The 14543-nt window shown below is 43.0% G+C and overlaps 1 protein-coding gene across 2 annotated transcripts in view; it reads right to left on the bottom strand.

The window, feature by feature from the left end:
* The window catches only part of FNDC3B (fibronectin type III domain containing 3B), a 449034-nt gene that overhangs the window by 100283 nt on the left and 334208 nt on the right, over window positions 1-14543 (bottom strand). For both annotated transcript variants that reach the window (XM_019503306.1, XM_019503307.1), the window contains exons 10-11: window positions 12654-12792; window positions 12003-12056 (exon numbers count right to left, since the gene is read on the bottom strand). In XM_019503306.1, coding sequence (XP_019358851.1) covers window positions 12003-12056; window positions 12654-12792 — 193 coding nt within the window. The remainder of the gene's footprint in view (window positions 1-12002; window positions 12057-12653; window positions 12793-14543) is intronic.

Below are 14543 nucleotides of genomic sequence, written 5' to 3'. Positions count from 1 at the left end.
AACACACATTCAATCAGCTGTCAGACTCCCTAAACAGTTGCAATTTTATTTTCATAATCTATTTCTTCCAGCTTTGTCTCTCCACTTCACTTTGCAGCTTCACTCCTACAGCTAGTCTTATAATATATCCCATTTATAAAACAAAATTTATATTAAGTATGAAGCCAGTTAAACAAGCAATTTCCCACCAGTCTGCCTCTTCAACTGAACAACTACACAGAGCCTCCACCTAAGGTTCCCTGTTGACCGTACCTTCTGATCTTACCTACAGCTGTCATCCCCTCTCTATCCCCTAAAACAGAGGTATCAAATATGCAGCCTGCGGAGCCTCCCAATCCAGCCTGTGGGGCTACCAGTGGGCCACCAGAAGCTGGGAGGCATGGCCTGCCATGGAGTTCTGGGCCCTTTGGTCCTGCTGGCCATGGCCATTAGTGAATGTGGCCCACGACCGCTGGACCTCCTTTCCGAGACCTGTGGCCACTCCCTTTGTCACTGCTGGACCTGCTGCAGCTACCACAGCTGGCCTGGAGCTTCACAGGCTGGATTCAGCCTGAGGCCCCAAGTGACTTAGACATCTCTGCCCTAAAAGAATAATTTTCTCCAAAAGTGGGCTCTTGCTCCTCATGTTCATGATGGCAGCCCTAGAAGCACACTAGTCATAGTCCAGAAGAAGCACCAAGGACACATACTGAGGCTGAGCAGCACATAACAGAAGTCTGCCCTAACAATGGAGGATACATCTACCATGAAGAACTCTGTGGTGGCACAAAGTTTTTAAATCTGGCTCTGAATCACCCATCTGCCTCTCTTCAGAATGAGACATATAATGTATTCAGATGAGTGGCGCAGAGCAAAAACAATGATACTCCAAGATACTGATGTTACAGCTGAAGGAACCACGATTTGAAGCACTTTTGAACCTGCTCCAAGTATTGGCAGGGGTCATTTCAGACTCTGAACAACCCAGGATTGCGATGCAGTAAAAGGATGTTTAAAGAACTCTCACCATTCATGTTTCCCCTCACTACATCGAGTGTTTCACTGCAAATGAGAACCAAATCCAGAAGCCTTCTTTCTTCCATCCATACCTCTCAATTCCAAATTAAAACCTACCCTTAAATATTCAAGTACATGAAAAAAACACAGCTCAACTTTGTACAGACTGTAATGCCTTGATATCCTGGACTTTCCCATCATAAGCAAAATTATTTGCACACCTGGTAACAATCTTCTTAGAAATCTTTTAGGCTCTCAGCACTTTAAGTGGACCTGAAAGAGACTGCTCAGCCCTACGTAATGAGATATGTCTGCACTAAAGTAGTTCTGAGAGAGCTTCTAAGCTCTCATAATCCACAAAACAGTATTCTTGATGAATTTTACCGTAATGTATTGAAGCAACAGTACTCAAAAGTACGGAAGAGCAGAATCCCCTACCTAGGGAGAGAACAGTTAAGCCACTGCTATAAACCTAGTCCACGAACCTAAATTATCCCAGTTTCTGCAAGTACTGCTATTCTATCACCTGATTCTAGGCCCTTTAATATATTTTTTTCTTGAGATAAAAATTCACTGTGCAGAGACAAAGTACAAGATCTTCACATGCAACACAACAACACGAGAGCTCCATGCTTCTAAAATCATACTGACTCTCGAGAAGGGAAACTGGTTTAAGAGATATTCCAACTGCAGCTAGCTTTCAAACCATGTGCACACATGCTGACTTCCTGTGCCCTCTCTTTCAGAGCCACATTTCTTATTCATGGCAGTCCACTCTCCAAGTTTGAGGTGTCATTACAGACCATTTAGTTCTAACACAAGGTATATCTATCTTCTGGCTGGCAACTCTGCAGGTGGGTGAATTTCCCTCTCTTTTCCTTCAAGTCTCCAAACACAAATTAAATCACGGGAGAGAAAAGACCCAGAATAGCAATTTCTCCCTTGGTATAAAGGCTAAGTAGGACTTAGTACAGGACGTTGCCATAATAAAGTCACAGTGATAGAAGGCAGACTGTCTGCTGGATCTAGCTGTAGGTCCATGCATCTTTCATCCATTTCTCTGGTTCCAGAGTCAATCTTCTAAAGTGCGTCCCATGCAGAGAGAAGCCAAAATTTCTGCCACATGGGTAGAGTCTCTATGCAAGGAATTTCCCTATGGAGTACTCATTCCCTACTACAATAATTAAATGCTACATTTAACTATAAAGACCCAAGGTCTTTGCAATTGTGGAGAAAACTAGGTTTTTCCTGGAAGCAATGAAAACCCATAAAATTGTTAGCACTGGAGTCATTCTTTCCAAAGAGTCTACAAATTTATACCAGCAGTTTCCTCAGTTGCTGAATAATACTGAATATTCTTCTACTACCCCAAGTCACAATGATCTGTACAGATTAGTCACTGAAAGAAATGGAACATCTTACACATGCTGACCTCACAGAGCACGTCAATTGTAACCAACTTATTCACAAAGCTATGTTTGCCCACTACATATTTGCATAATCACAGCAGCTTTCAAGAACCACCTTTCTGGATGGTGTTTCAGGATGAGGATTGCAGTCCCACTGTAGAGAGACGGCCTAATTTCTCAGGATTTTTTTGAAATTAAGAACACTGCAAGATTAGAATAAATCCACACAGAGTATTTACCAAGCTGAAAGAGTTAGCCAGATATCTTGCGCTGCCCTGCATCTTAAAGCCAGGAAAGGGGCTCTCAGCCCCTGACAAGCAGCCATAACTTAATTTTTATTTGTACAGTGCTGTTTTCCACTTGCTCTAGAACTCAATTTTGTGTAATCTATTTAGACTTTGCTCAACTGCTCTAGCTGTCATTCTGCAACAGCCAAGAGAAATCAAGGAAATAAATGTTTTAGGGTTCACAATCCCCCACCCCACCCACAGACTAACACTTAAGAAAAAAAAAGACACTTCTAAATGAAAAGTCATTTATTAGATATTAGATCCTTTGACAAGGACAGTTCTTGATAGAAAACATTATCTTGGAGAAGAAAGGGAGGTAAAAGCTCAGAGGCAACATGTCTCAGTATCCAGGTTTCACAAAACCCAATTCCCATATCCATTCTCTTAGCAAAGTGGTAGTTATCAATGCAGCATTACTAAGACAGGGGCTTTTTTCTTTTTAGGCAAACTCATCAGCTTTGAATTATGATTTTTTTTCTATAACCTTTTTAACTTCCCTCACTTCACTACTTTTGATGAAGTGCTTGCAGCAATAGTGCTTGTCTCCTTCCCTGAATGTGCTTCAATGACAAAAATAATCATTATGATATATGATTGATTACAATTATTATTATTATTATTCTATACTAATCAGTAACAATATTGACATATGGAGTGTTACACAAGCTTTGGTTCCATTTGATACTTAGTGCTGCTGTGTCTGCTTCTCTCCCAGGGACCTGAGGAAGGGTACACTGATACCTGAAAGATCCCCTGTCTATCCCAAGAATACAGCAGGTTCAATTAAAACAGGGGCGAGCAATTATTTCAGGCAGAGGGCTGCTTACTGAGTTTTGGCAAGCCATTGAGGGCTGCATGACAGGCAGCCAGGGGCAGATAAATATTGATTTTCTGCATTTTTTAGGGGCTCCGCAGGCCGGATAGAACGGCCTGGTGGGCCACATCCGGCCCGCAGGCCGCATTTTACCCACCCCTGAATTAAAAGATAATCACCCACAAGAATTCTTGCCTCTTGCATACTTCCTAGACCATCACAGCAACATCACCTCAATACCAGCATTAATAATCATATCTGATTATTGAGATTATTGATGAGAACAGCTAATTATCTACTAGAAAAACTAAGGCCTGAATACAACATTCTACCTCTTGTATTACCCACCACCAACCCCACATAACCCCCCTACCCCAAACAAACAAAAAACTAGTGGCTGCTGTGACCACAGACTGAGCTGATTAACATCTACAGTGAGGATGACAGCTGGCTGAAAGCAGAGTTGTGGGGCAGTGTCAGCAGCAGCCTCTCTTTCACAGTTTCTGAACTAAGACTAGAACAAGGGCATTCCATTGTTTCAGATCCAGGCTGTCCAACTGCATCTAGCCCACAAAGGGTTAAAATGCGCTCTCCAAGTGGCAGAGGAGAGCTGGACTGCTTGTGTTGCTCACACAGCTGGAGAGAAGCAAGCCTGTCTGCATGGCTGGGGAGAAGGGGGGAACCCACAGGGTGTGCACGGCCTGTGGGCCTGCAACCCTCTGCTGTCCAGAAGTTGGACAATCATGTTTTAAGGTGATGAAAATAACTGCATAACATTTAGTCAAGTAACTGCAAACATTTGGTCAAGCAGTATCCCAAGGACCCCAAGAATCAATGACAATTTTCAACTTTCTAATAAATACAAATCTGTTACTATAGAAATGTGTTAGTATTGTACATTACCCTGGCTTAGTTGGGGGGCTGGCTGGTATTTAAAACTACTGAGTCTGGCTGGTATTTCAGATTCGACTGGCACTAATTGGAGAGGCTGGCTGATATTTCTAATTATGCTGGCATTAATAAGTCTGGAAATAGTCTTTTTTCCCCAAGGTTTATGAAAGCTTTAATGTTGGCATATGAACAACTGGCATGCTAGTACTGGCTGCTACCCAGAAATCTCAGAATCTTCCCAGAATCCCCCTTGTCAGTCCCTTCCATATTCAGACCCCCAGGTTTTAATCTTATAAAGACTGGTAAATAAGTTACTGGTGACATACCCCATAATTGCCTTAAACATCTCCAACCCATATAGTTTCACACAGAGAAACTATAACTGGCTCTGATAACTGGCTGTGATGTCTTCCCGACACCCCCTGTTCTCTTGTCTTTCTCCAGTCTTTGCATACTCATATCTGCTGCTGAGCTTCCTAGTGGCTCTCCCTTCTGTAGTTAGAATTAGGGCCTGCTCACTGAAAGAGCAACTACAGAGCTCTAGCAGAAACTGCAATACTCATTTATAATATCAACTAACTGATAGAAGTCAAAGATTTTTTTGCCTACTAGTGCATCTAGATTTAAAATAAACATTTGTTCTACAAGCAGGAGTGCCTGCATCTGTCAAAATGCAGCAAGAAGGCCATTATGAGATTTTCACTGGACCCTATTCTTCTGGGCAAGACCCATGCAGCAGACATTACAGTATTAAGGCTGAGCCACGGAATAAGCTCAACAGAAAGCACGTGTGACAGACTCAGCCAGAACTACAGCAGACTCTCTCATTGGATTCTTCACTGCAGAAAACACAAAGTAAAGCTGCTCGAGGACATGCTAGTCTTGTTTGCTCTCTCTTTGGCTTGCATTAGGAAAAAACAGGACACATTAAACAACAGGATAACCCAGGACCTCAGAACCTAAGGGAGATGGTTGTTAAAGCATTTATAATTTGGAACACTGTTGTGGGAGCCTCATTATCGTTCCCTTTCTCTTCCTCTTCCCCTTATCTTCCCCTTAGGGCAGGGACTGTGTCATCTTATGTGTTTGTACAGTTCTCAATACAAGTGGGCCGCTGGACACCACTGAAATATAAATACTAAATAGTAATAACAATGACAATGACCCTTCTCTTTGTGGAGGCCTAACAGCCAGAGAAGAGAGACACAGTAACATCCTCTTTGAAGCTTTGGGTCTGCACAGGACAGCAGAAATGAACCCAGCAAAATAGTGCAACATTAAAATAAATGGGCCAGACCAGGGGTAGGCAACGTTTTTGGCTGGAGTGCTGAAAAAAAACCACAATGTGTACCTTGTAAGGTGCTGGAGTGTCGGCAAGCCAGAAAAACAAAACTGGGTTAGGGGGTACATGGCAGGACACACTGCATATTAATATAGTTAATAATCATAAATGTTGCATTTTTAAATACAGTAAATACCAGGTTTTCTAAAAACTCTAAAATAAAACTTTACATACTATCTTTGTTGTGAATTCCTTTTTGTTAAGCATGTTGTGATGAGAGAGAGAAAAAGAGAAAGAGAGAGAAAGAAGAAAGAGAAAGAGGTAAAGAAAGAAGAAAGAAAAGCAGAGAGAAAGAGAAAAAAAGAGGAGAAAAAAGAAAAAGGTCAGAAAAAGAAAAAATAGAAAAAAGAGGGGAGAAGAGAAAGAGGAGAAAGCAGAAAAAGAGAAGGTGAGAAAGAAGAGAACAAAGAAAAAGGAAACAAGCGGAGAGAAAAAGAAAAAGGAGGGGAGATAAAAAGATGAGACAAGGGAAAAAGAGAAAAAAGAAAGAAAGGAAAGAAAAAAGGAAAACAGGAGAGAAAAGGAGAAGAGAAAAAAGGAGAGAAGAGAGAAGGAGAGGACAAAGAAAAAAGGCAGAAAGAAAAAAGAAAAGGGGGGGAAAAGGAGAGAAGAAAGAAAAGGAGAGAAAAAAAGAGAAAAGAGGAGAAAGAGAAGAAAAGAAAGAGAAAAAGGAAAGAGAAAGAAAGAGGAGGAAAAAAATGGAAAGAAAAAGAGGGTGTGTCCTTTGCCATCCATGTCTCCCACTGCTACCTGCTGCGAATCAGGCCTGCTGGTCCAGGGCAGTCCCCCATGGAGGGAGGCAGCAACAACCCAGCAGCAGCCACCAGAGCCAGGTTGCTCAGGACCCACCAATAATTCTGTAGCAGGGGGAGCCCAGGCCCAGCGCTGGGAGGGAGGGCCTGACCCGAGTGCTGGAGAATCCCAGCAGGTGCGTGAACCCTGGGCCGAGCCAGGGCTCAGGCTGATGGATGCCCCCATCCCACCCAGAGCAGCACTGGGGCACTGAGTGCTGGGACCAGGCGCTCAGGGCTGGAGCTGCGTGGCACAGGGAGAAGCAGGTGTGAGGGGAGGCACCATAGGTGAGCCAGCCCAGCCAGGCCCTTGGGAAGATGGCAGCTGGAGGAGAGTGGGAGCAGGTGGGAAGCAGGGGCTACCCCAGGGCTCCACAGGCTTGGGCCACGGTAGTCAGGCAGGGGCACCTAGCCCAGCCCACACAGCTCTGTGGGGATGAGCCACAGTCACCGTACTTGTAAGGGGATGCTGCCTGGCTAGGGCAGGACATCGGGCGCAGGGAGCTCCCAGGTTGGCCTTCCTGTGCACTGGGCACAGTGCAAGTGGGGTGAAACTGCCCCTGGTATGAAGGCCTGGATGTAGAAGCCCCCCAGATCCCAGGAACAGCAATTGTTAAGGCCAGAATGATCATAAATCATTTAATGTCCAGTCAGCTACTTCAAACAGGCCTCTGCGTCTTACAGCAAAGTCAACAGGAGATGGAAAAGGCCATTACTCCTGGCTTCTTTAGTGTGAAAATAAGAAAAAATCCTTATGCATATGGTAAAAATCAGCAGCACTCAGCCCTTCTTTTGTTTTGGATTCTTTCTCTGACCACAATATCATCCCTTAGCTTAGGGCTGTTAGCCAGTCTTGGGTGAAAGTGAGACATAAGAAACTGTGAGCCAGAAAGAGCTTCTCTTGATACTAGCTATGGCCAATACCTATCTTACAATGCCTACCTCTGGTGGTCAGAAATTCAGTACTTCATCTGAACTCCAAAGCAGTTGAAAAGGGGTCCCCAATTCCAATCCTCTTGGAGTCTGTGTAAGCTTTGCCACCAAGCAGAATTGGGTACAAGCTTGGAGCAGCACTTAGTAAGATAGTCCAATCTAGCTAACTGTTCATTCATTGAGGAACATTCATTATTAACTCTTCAGCTATTTTAGAAAAAACAACTTGCTAGCCAGACATTAGAACCTGAAAGCACTGAAAAGAAAAAATAAAGGTGCCTCCCTAATGTCTTTTACTCTTTTCTACTTTCAAAGTTTGTTAAAAAATAAATCTTAACACCAGCCTAATCTAAAGTGCTCCCTCTCCCAGTTAGTTATGGCCTACCATAGAGACTGTGAGGCTATTCTTTATATACTTCGTGTTTGCCATACTGATAGTAGAGCCTGCTTAAGATCATGCAATCAAGAAAAGAGCAAGAGGAAGGTAAAACAAAACTGGCATACCAAAATATTTAGGAGAATAATGACATCCATACATTTTTAACAGGCTAGGACAGGTCTCTTGACCTACTGATCCAAGGACACTCAGCAAGCTCTTTCTAATGAGACAGCAATGCCTGAGGCTCCACTAAAGAAAAGAATGCGCCTTATTTGTGCTTTGTCTAAAGCCGATGATGCAACAGGGTTAATGGAAGTGTTTCTGGGAAGATGTAGAAAGCCAGATAATAAAAAAAGCTTCTCAAAAAACCCTAGGAAAATTCGTCTCTCCCCTACTACACCTCTTACGCAGAACCTCAGGTCCCACGCTGGCATGTCTCCTAAGACTACCCCATTCAAAAAAACAAATATTGGGCTGGATCCTGTAGTCCTAAAATATCCACTAAAATGAAGCATTAAGCTGCAGGACTGGCCCTTTATGTAGCACCTGTTGCATTTATTCTCAGTCCTAGTAAAATAAAACATGCTCCCTGCATAGTTCTTTAAGTCAGTTCTGGAGACCATTGGGATATATGACAACATACATCCCATGCAAGGGTATGCCCTGTATGTGCTGCATCCTGATGATGTGAAAATGTTAAACTGAAATCCTTAAACAACACATGCCTTGAGGTTTCAAGGACTGTGGCCATCAGTGGATTAGAGCACAGTCCTCTTGCTGCAGTTTACAGTACCATCTAATCCCACAGCTAAAGAATGTCATATCCATTCCACTGTCCTTTTACAGCAACAGTATATTTTTATACTTGAAAACTGGGTTATTTGCATTCCAGGAATCATATTAAAAGCTAAGATGTGCAAGCTTAGCTACCCTGTAAATCAAAAAGGCAGCATGGCTGTGGGTCATCTACACATTGACATTAGACACACCACAAGCTCTGAAACATACCAGTGACAGTACCCGTTACTGGCTGCTGCTGTAGAAGGCTAGGGACAGAAATTACACATAACCTGGTATAAGTGATTGGAAACTGGTTCAAATCTGTAAGACAAAGTTCAGTACATATATAAACTACTTTCAAAATAGTTGATAACCTAGATGGCCATAGTATCAGACTTAGCTGCTTTAGGTTAAATCAATTTATTGAACTTCTGTCCAAGATCCCCTCCAGATTCAAATTAACTCAGTCCTCTAGCATCTGAGTTTGCACCTCCCCCGCAAGCCCCCTTTTGCAGGGTGGGCTGACTAGCCTTGGCCCAAGCCGTCTGCTCCAGTAGAACAGGGAGGCATTCTCTAGTGCCCCCCAGCTCCTGGCCTGGGCCACCACAGGCATGGGGCTGTACTTCCAGAATCAAAAATGAATGTCCGTTCACTTGCTTATTGGTTCATTCTGCACAGCTTAGAAGACTGAATTGATTCAGCTCGGGCTTTCTGACCGTCTGTACTTAGCCAAAGTATTAACGGCCTGCTGAACAAATCATTGGTGTGAACAGGCTGCGCGCTTCAGTCAAGAGTGGCTGTGGCAGTCTCTTTCATTTTCCAGGAACGTTGTGCCAGTTCACATGACTTGTGGCCCTGTGGCTTCTTACCTTTGCCCAATGCTGATTCTGTTTCAGCAGTGGGGAGGCTGCAATCTTCTAGAGGGGAGCTCTACAGGATGCAAAAGTAGTTCCCACATTCTGAGAGCTTTCCACGGTCTACTCTTCCCTCTGTCCCTTCTTATGAAGAGATAGAGTTTTTCCAAGGCACGCTCCCATTCACAGGGCAATTTCCTAGCTTTGTTTACTGGGTGGAGAGCTTGTTCTTCACTCATGCAAAGCTGCTTCTGCTTTACAGTCAAAAGAATTTAATTTCCTTCTGATCACTGATTTTCCTGCGTTTATATTTTATCCTGTGCCCTGTAGCTAACGAATGTTGCTCTAGCTGAGAGCTGGCTAAACTTTTTGCTCTTGACTGGAAAGATCTCTCGCCTTCTTTCCCTCTGTATTTAGTTTCTTAATTTTGCCAGGACACAGTTCATTACTGTAACAAAGTTGGTGTTTTCACTTTCATGGATTTTATATAATCATGCAAGAGGGCAGAGACTACTGAGACTGCCCTTCTGCTTTATACTTGGATGCCATAACTTAAGTGTTGAAATGTATTCCTAACTACACATAGGAGGCACAACTATTAATGTCGCGCACAGAAGGCAGTAGCATACAATAGTGCAATGCACTTCCAAAAGCAATAAAGAGCCAGATACAAAAACTGGATTCTGCTGAGACAACTGTCTGCTTCCTCCTCCAACCTGTTTTTTTAAGGGACCCCTTTCGACCATAATCCTACCTGTAGTTCATACATCTGTTCAGAAGTTAATTTCTACCTCAGAGTATTACAAAAAGGTTTCTTCCAACCAAAATACAACTTAGATCAATGCATTGGCTACTTCACAACTAGACTACTACCATCTTGTTCTGTTTCCCACTTCTACAGTCTTTAAAGCAATCAGAGTTATGTTAAGCCATTAAAAGATCTGCCTAATTAATTTATTGGGCCTTTCACTTTCACAAGTTGAAGTTATATTTGGGGAAATCGCACTTCATTACTGGGAAAGAAAAGGAATCTAACACGTAGGTGAAGGGACTGAGAACCAGGCCTCCAGAGTTCTGAAGCAAGTTATTTGAGCCTCTCTGTAATACGAACATACTACTACTTCCTTTCTGAAGATGAATAATACTATGCAGATGCAGAGTCTTGTTGTTATTCTACTTTGAAGCCTTTTGTTCTTATGTAATTCTCATGAAGTCATGGGACTCTGGATTCATCTCTAAATGATCCAATACAAGTTTCCTACATCTGTATTCTAATAGGGGTTCTCTGTGGTTTTCTTATGTTGGAAATATCCTATACTTTTCCTAACTCACATTTGTTTGGTGACACGTTCCCACTGAATTTGATAGGAATTTTTCAGGAGAAAGAACTGAAAAGGTCAGGGCCACCCTGCATAGGGGTGATGTTTTTTGAGGCTAACGGATCAAATTCTCCTGGATTAGATCTTTTCAAAGTAGTGTTTTTTCCAGCTCATACTTCCCCATTCTTTCCCCAGTTGATAACCTTTCCTTTAATTGTCTGCTGTGGGCAACAAGCCATTCTAAAGCTATTGTTTGATTTGTTAGTCCAGTGGGTCTCTCATTATATAGGACCCATTGCTGCAACAGTGCACAAAATGAATGTTTGCACAGTGCCTGGGTCCAAGTGCCACCTGCTAAGAGTGCTCTCATGCAGCAGTTGAACACTCTTCACCAAAAAGCCTTCATTGTGGTCAGCAGTTTTCCCCGCCTGCACAACCAAGCACCCCTTTTTGGCTCTCTAACTCCTGCCTCAACACCTTCTTCCACACTGGCCTTGGACCTGAAATCCCGTAACACAACTCTGAAACTGTTCTCTCAGCCATAAAGCCTACATTCCCTAGACCTAAGCTGCGTTGGCAAAACAATGTTGGCATAAAGGAAGAAAATATAAAATCATAGCTCCAGTAAGAGTCTTAGCATCTCATACCTTCCCTTCCCCCCCTGAACATGCTGTCTATTTAGAAGGCAAGGTCTTTGAGGCAGTGACCTCATCACCTTTCCTGTGTTTGGAAGGCAACCAGCACACTGCTGCCAATACATAGATGGCATTCATTTAAATCAGTGGGAATTTTTTTTTTTAATGGATTTTTGGAATGAGGTCCTAACTCATGCGAGACAGGGATTTGCTCTGTGTTTGTACAGTGTGTATACAATAGGATCACAACTGGGGCTCCTAGATGTGGTTGCAATACAAAGAAAGAAACAGTAATTGGCAAAGCTCATTAATAAACTTTTGACGCTGAGCACCTGACTGGAAAGCCATTCATCTAAAACAAAGCAGACAAACTGCTGTGCATAAGACCTACAGATGAAAATTAATTCCTCTGTTTCCTAGTGCATGCTCTACCTATGCCAGCCAGCTTTCATTTTCCTATTTTTAAGTTCCCCAGCATTTAATTGTTTTCCTTCACATGGCAGTTCCTTGTAAAAATCAGCATATCATTTTACAAATAATTGTTGTTTCTGTGGCTAGTTGCTGCTTACCTCATCCCATTCTAAAAGGTAGCTGGTGATTTTTGAACCGTTATCAATGGGTGCCTATAAACAAACAACAAACAAAAGGAAAGCTTGGAAACAAGTTTAAAAAACACACATTTACTCTCAGCCAGATGACTGCAGTTTAAAGTGAAACCAGAGCTTGTGTTTGCACAACACTTGGCAGACTTTACCATGGATAAGAAGAGAAAAAAAGGGAAACTAATTATATATATACACTTAAATATATATGAAGTTAATTCTTGGCAGAGGTTCCTCAGCCCAGTGACCTCAAGCCACTTAGTGAAAACCAAAGGTATCACAGCACTCGATAATTAATGCGGAGGGTCAAAGGTCTACTGGATCCTTGCAGCCAATTGGGTTAACGGGGTTAAGGCATACCAGCTTCTGTAGCTGACAGCACAGAGGGGAACGATGTGGCCAGCATCATATGTGGCTGCCTCTGACTTCCCCAGCCTGAAAAGCTCAGGTACATTTCAGCTGACTGGGGAAAGTCTTTGGCCTGAGTCTGGCGCCAAGTCTGAACTTTTAACTCTGGAACTGTGAGCATGCATCTTTAAGTGCCCCACCACCAGCCCCATCTATTTAATACAGGGCTTTTACTTTGTTTTTCTAGATTTGCATTATTTTGCTACTTACCTTCCATTGTAAAGTAAGTGAAGTTTTGGTCCTGTGTGAGGGCTTGGGTGGGAAGGGACATTCTGGTGTGCAGCTGTGAGTGGTGAAGCCAACTGGCTCTGAACAGGATCCCTTTACTGAATTGTACACTGCATATACCCTGAAAGTGAACACACATTTACACAGGTTAGGAATTTGCTGACAACTAGAAAAGGAACTATGGGTTGCCTCAGCTAGTCTCATTAGCAAAACATTCATCATACAATACACATTTATGACCATTCTTTCACATCCCAGCCTCTCTCTCTTGATATTTCATCCAATATGACTGTTCAAAATAATACACAGCAGAAGATGGTGTTTGGTAACTGCTTCCACAGATGGCTGATTTATTGTGTTTTCCTTCCACTGATGGAAGATTCTGCCATGATTTTTCTTGGCCACTGCTTGACACTTTGCCCATGGTGCTATAATCTCCTTCAAAATAAGACTGCTCAGAAAAAGACGTGAATCTTATTAACCCATTCACTGCTGACTAAACATACAATTCTGTTACTGGGTTTCTGTTCAGGCAATGATAATTTGAATATTAGTATCCTTAGAAGCACTGACCCACCAGCTACAAAACTATCATCCTCCTTATAAAAGATGAAACTGCTTTAATGGTAACCACCAGGCTCGCCCCCACCCTTTCCCAAGTGACCCCAGAAGGATGATCCCCACCACCGAGATCAGTTTAGGGCATGCACAGAGAAGAATGGCAGGGGGTTGCTACAACTCCTCTCCCCCAAACCGGACTTGCAGACTCTCATCAGTATGGAGGCTGGACTAGATGACCTCTGGAAATCCCTTTCAGCACCACTTCTCTATGATTCTATGATTTCTGGGTTCATCTTGAAGGTACCGATATCTAATTTCAATTAATTATTTTTCTTTCCAAAGCTTCAGTGTACAAGATAAACCTTTTACTTCACACAGCCACTTTTCTGGGGGGAAAAGACTAATACAACAGAAAAACAGTACATGGGGCTTGGACTAACAAGCAGAACACTGGAGTTGCAATTCATTACGTTTTGTGTACTTGGGAGGAAGACGTTCACTTTGCACTGAAATCAGTTCCTACGAAGCAGCTTAATTTACCACGTGCAATTCTTTGTCCTTCCTCACTCCCAGACAAGATGCCTCTGCACAGGGAGCTACTAATTCTCCAGGACCTTTCAGGGTCACTTCATCTGTTACTTTTGAAGAACCACTGCCCTCTTCAAACTTAAGAGATTTCTTAGGTAGCCAGGGTATGATCTGAACTTCTGTAACTGTGAGAATGGGGAGCTGTCTCTCTTGCTGTAAGTCTACTACTATGCAGAGCCATATAGAGATACCCAGGCTAGTTCCATAAGCAGAAGCCATATCAGCACTGTGCTCCACACAGACAGATTAGCCCTGCTGAGAAGCAGGCCCAGCCTAAGAAGGAGGAACTAACCCAAGTGGTGTGCCTCACTATTATGGTTATATAGAATCAGGGACCTGGGCTAGCACTTCTGTATGGCACAGCTCTGGGCTGTGGACTGGAGGTATACTAGCTCACTCAGAGCTAGCACAGGTACCCTTATATAGCACTACACCATGCAGACATACGCTAGCAAGGACCCTTCAGAGGATCTTCATTTTGCTAGACCTTAGTGTTGATTTTAGGGATACCTTCCTCACTGGGTTAATATAGAAGAGTAAGGATTTGATTTTGTCTGTGAGGATTGAGAGAGAGGGACCATCAGGCTGTCCTGGTACTCACAAGAAACCAAATCAGATATACCTTAATGCAGCTAGGATCTACTTATAACTGCCTAAGACAGAAGATGAGGCATTGCTACCTTCCACATCAAAAGCCCAGAAAACTGCCTATAGACTTCAACT

Source organism: Gavialis gangeticus, unplaced genomic scaffold (genome assembly GCF_001723915.1).
Source record: "Gavialis gangeticus isolate Ggan-Ray unplaced genomic scaffold, GavGan_comp1, whole genome shotgun sequence".
In the NCBI taxonomy this organism is placed as follows: domain Eukaryota; kingdom Metazoa; phylum Chordata; order Crocodylia; family Gavialidae; genus Gavialis; species Gavialis gangeticus.
The sequence above is the reverse complement of the archived record's forward strand: the minus strand, read 5'-3'. Positions and strand labels throughout refer to the sequence as shown.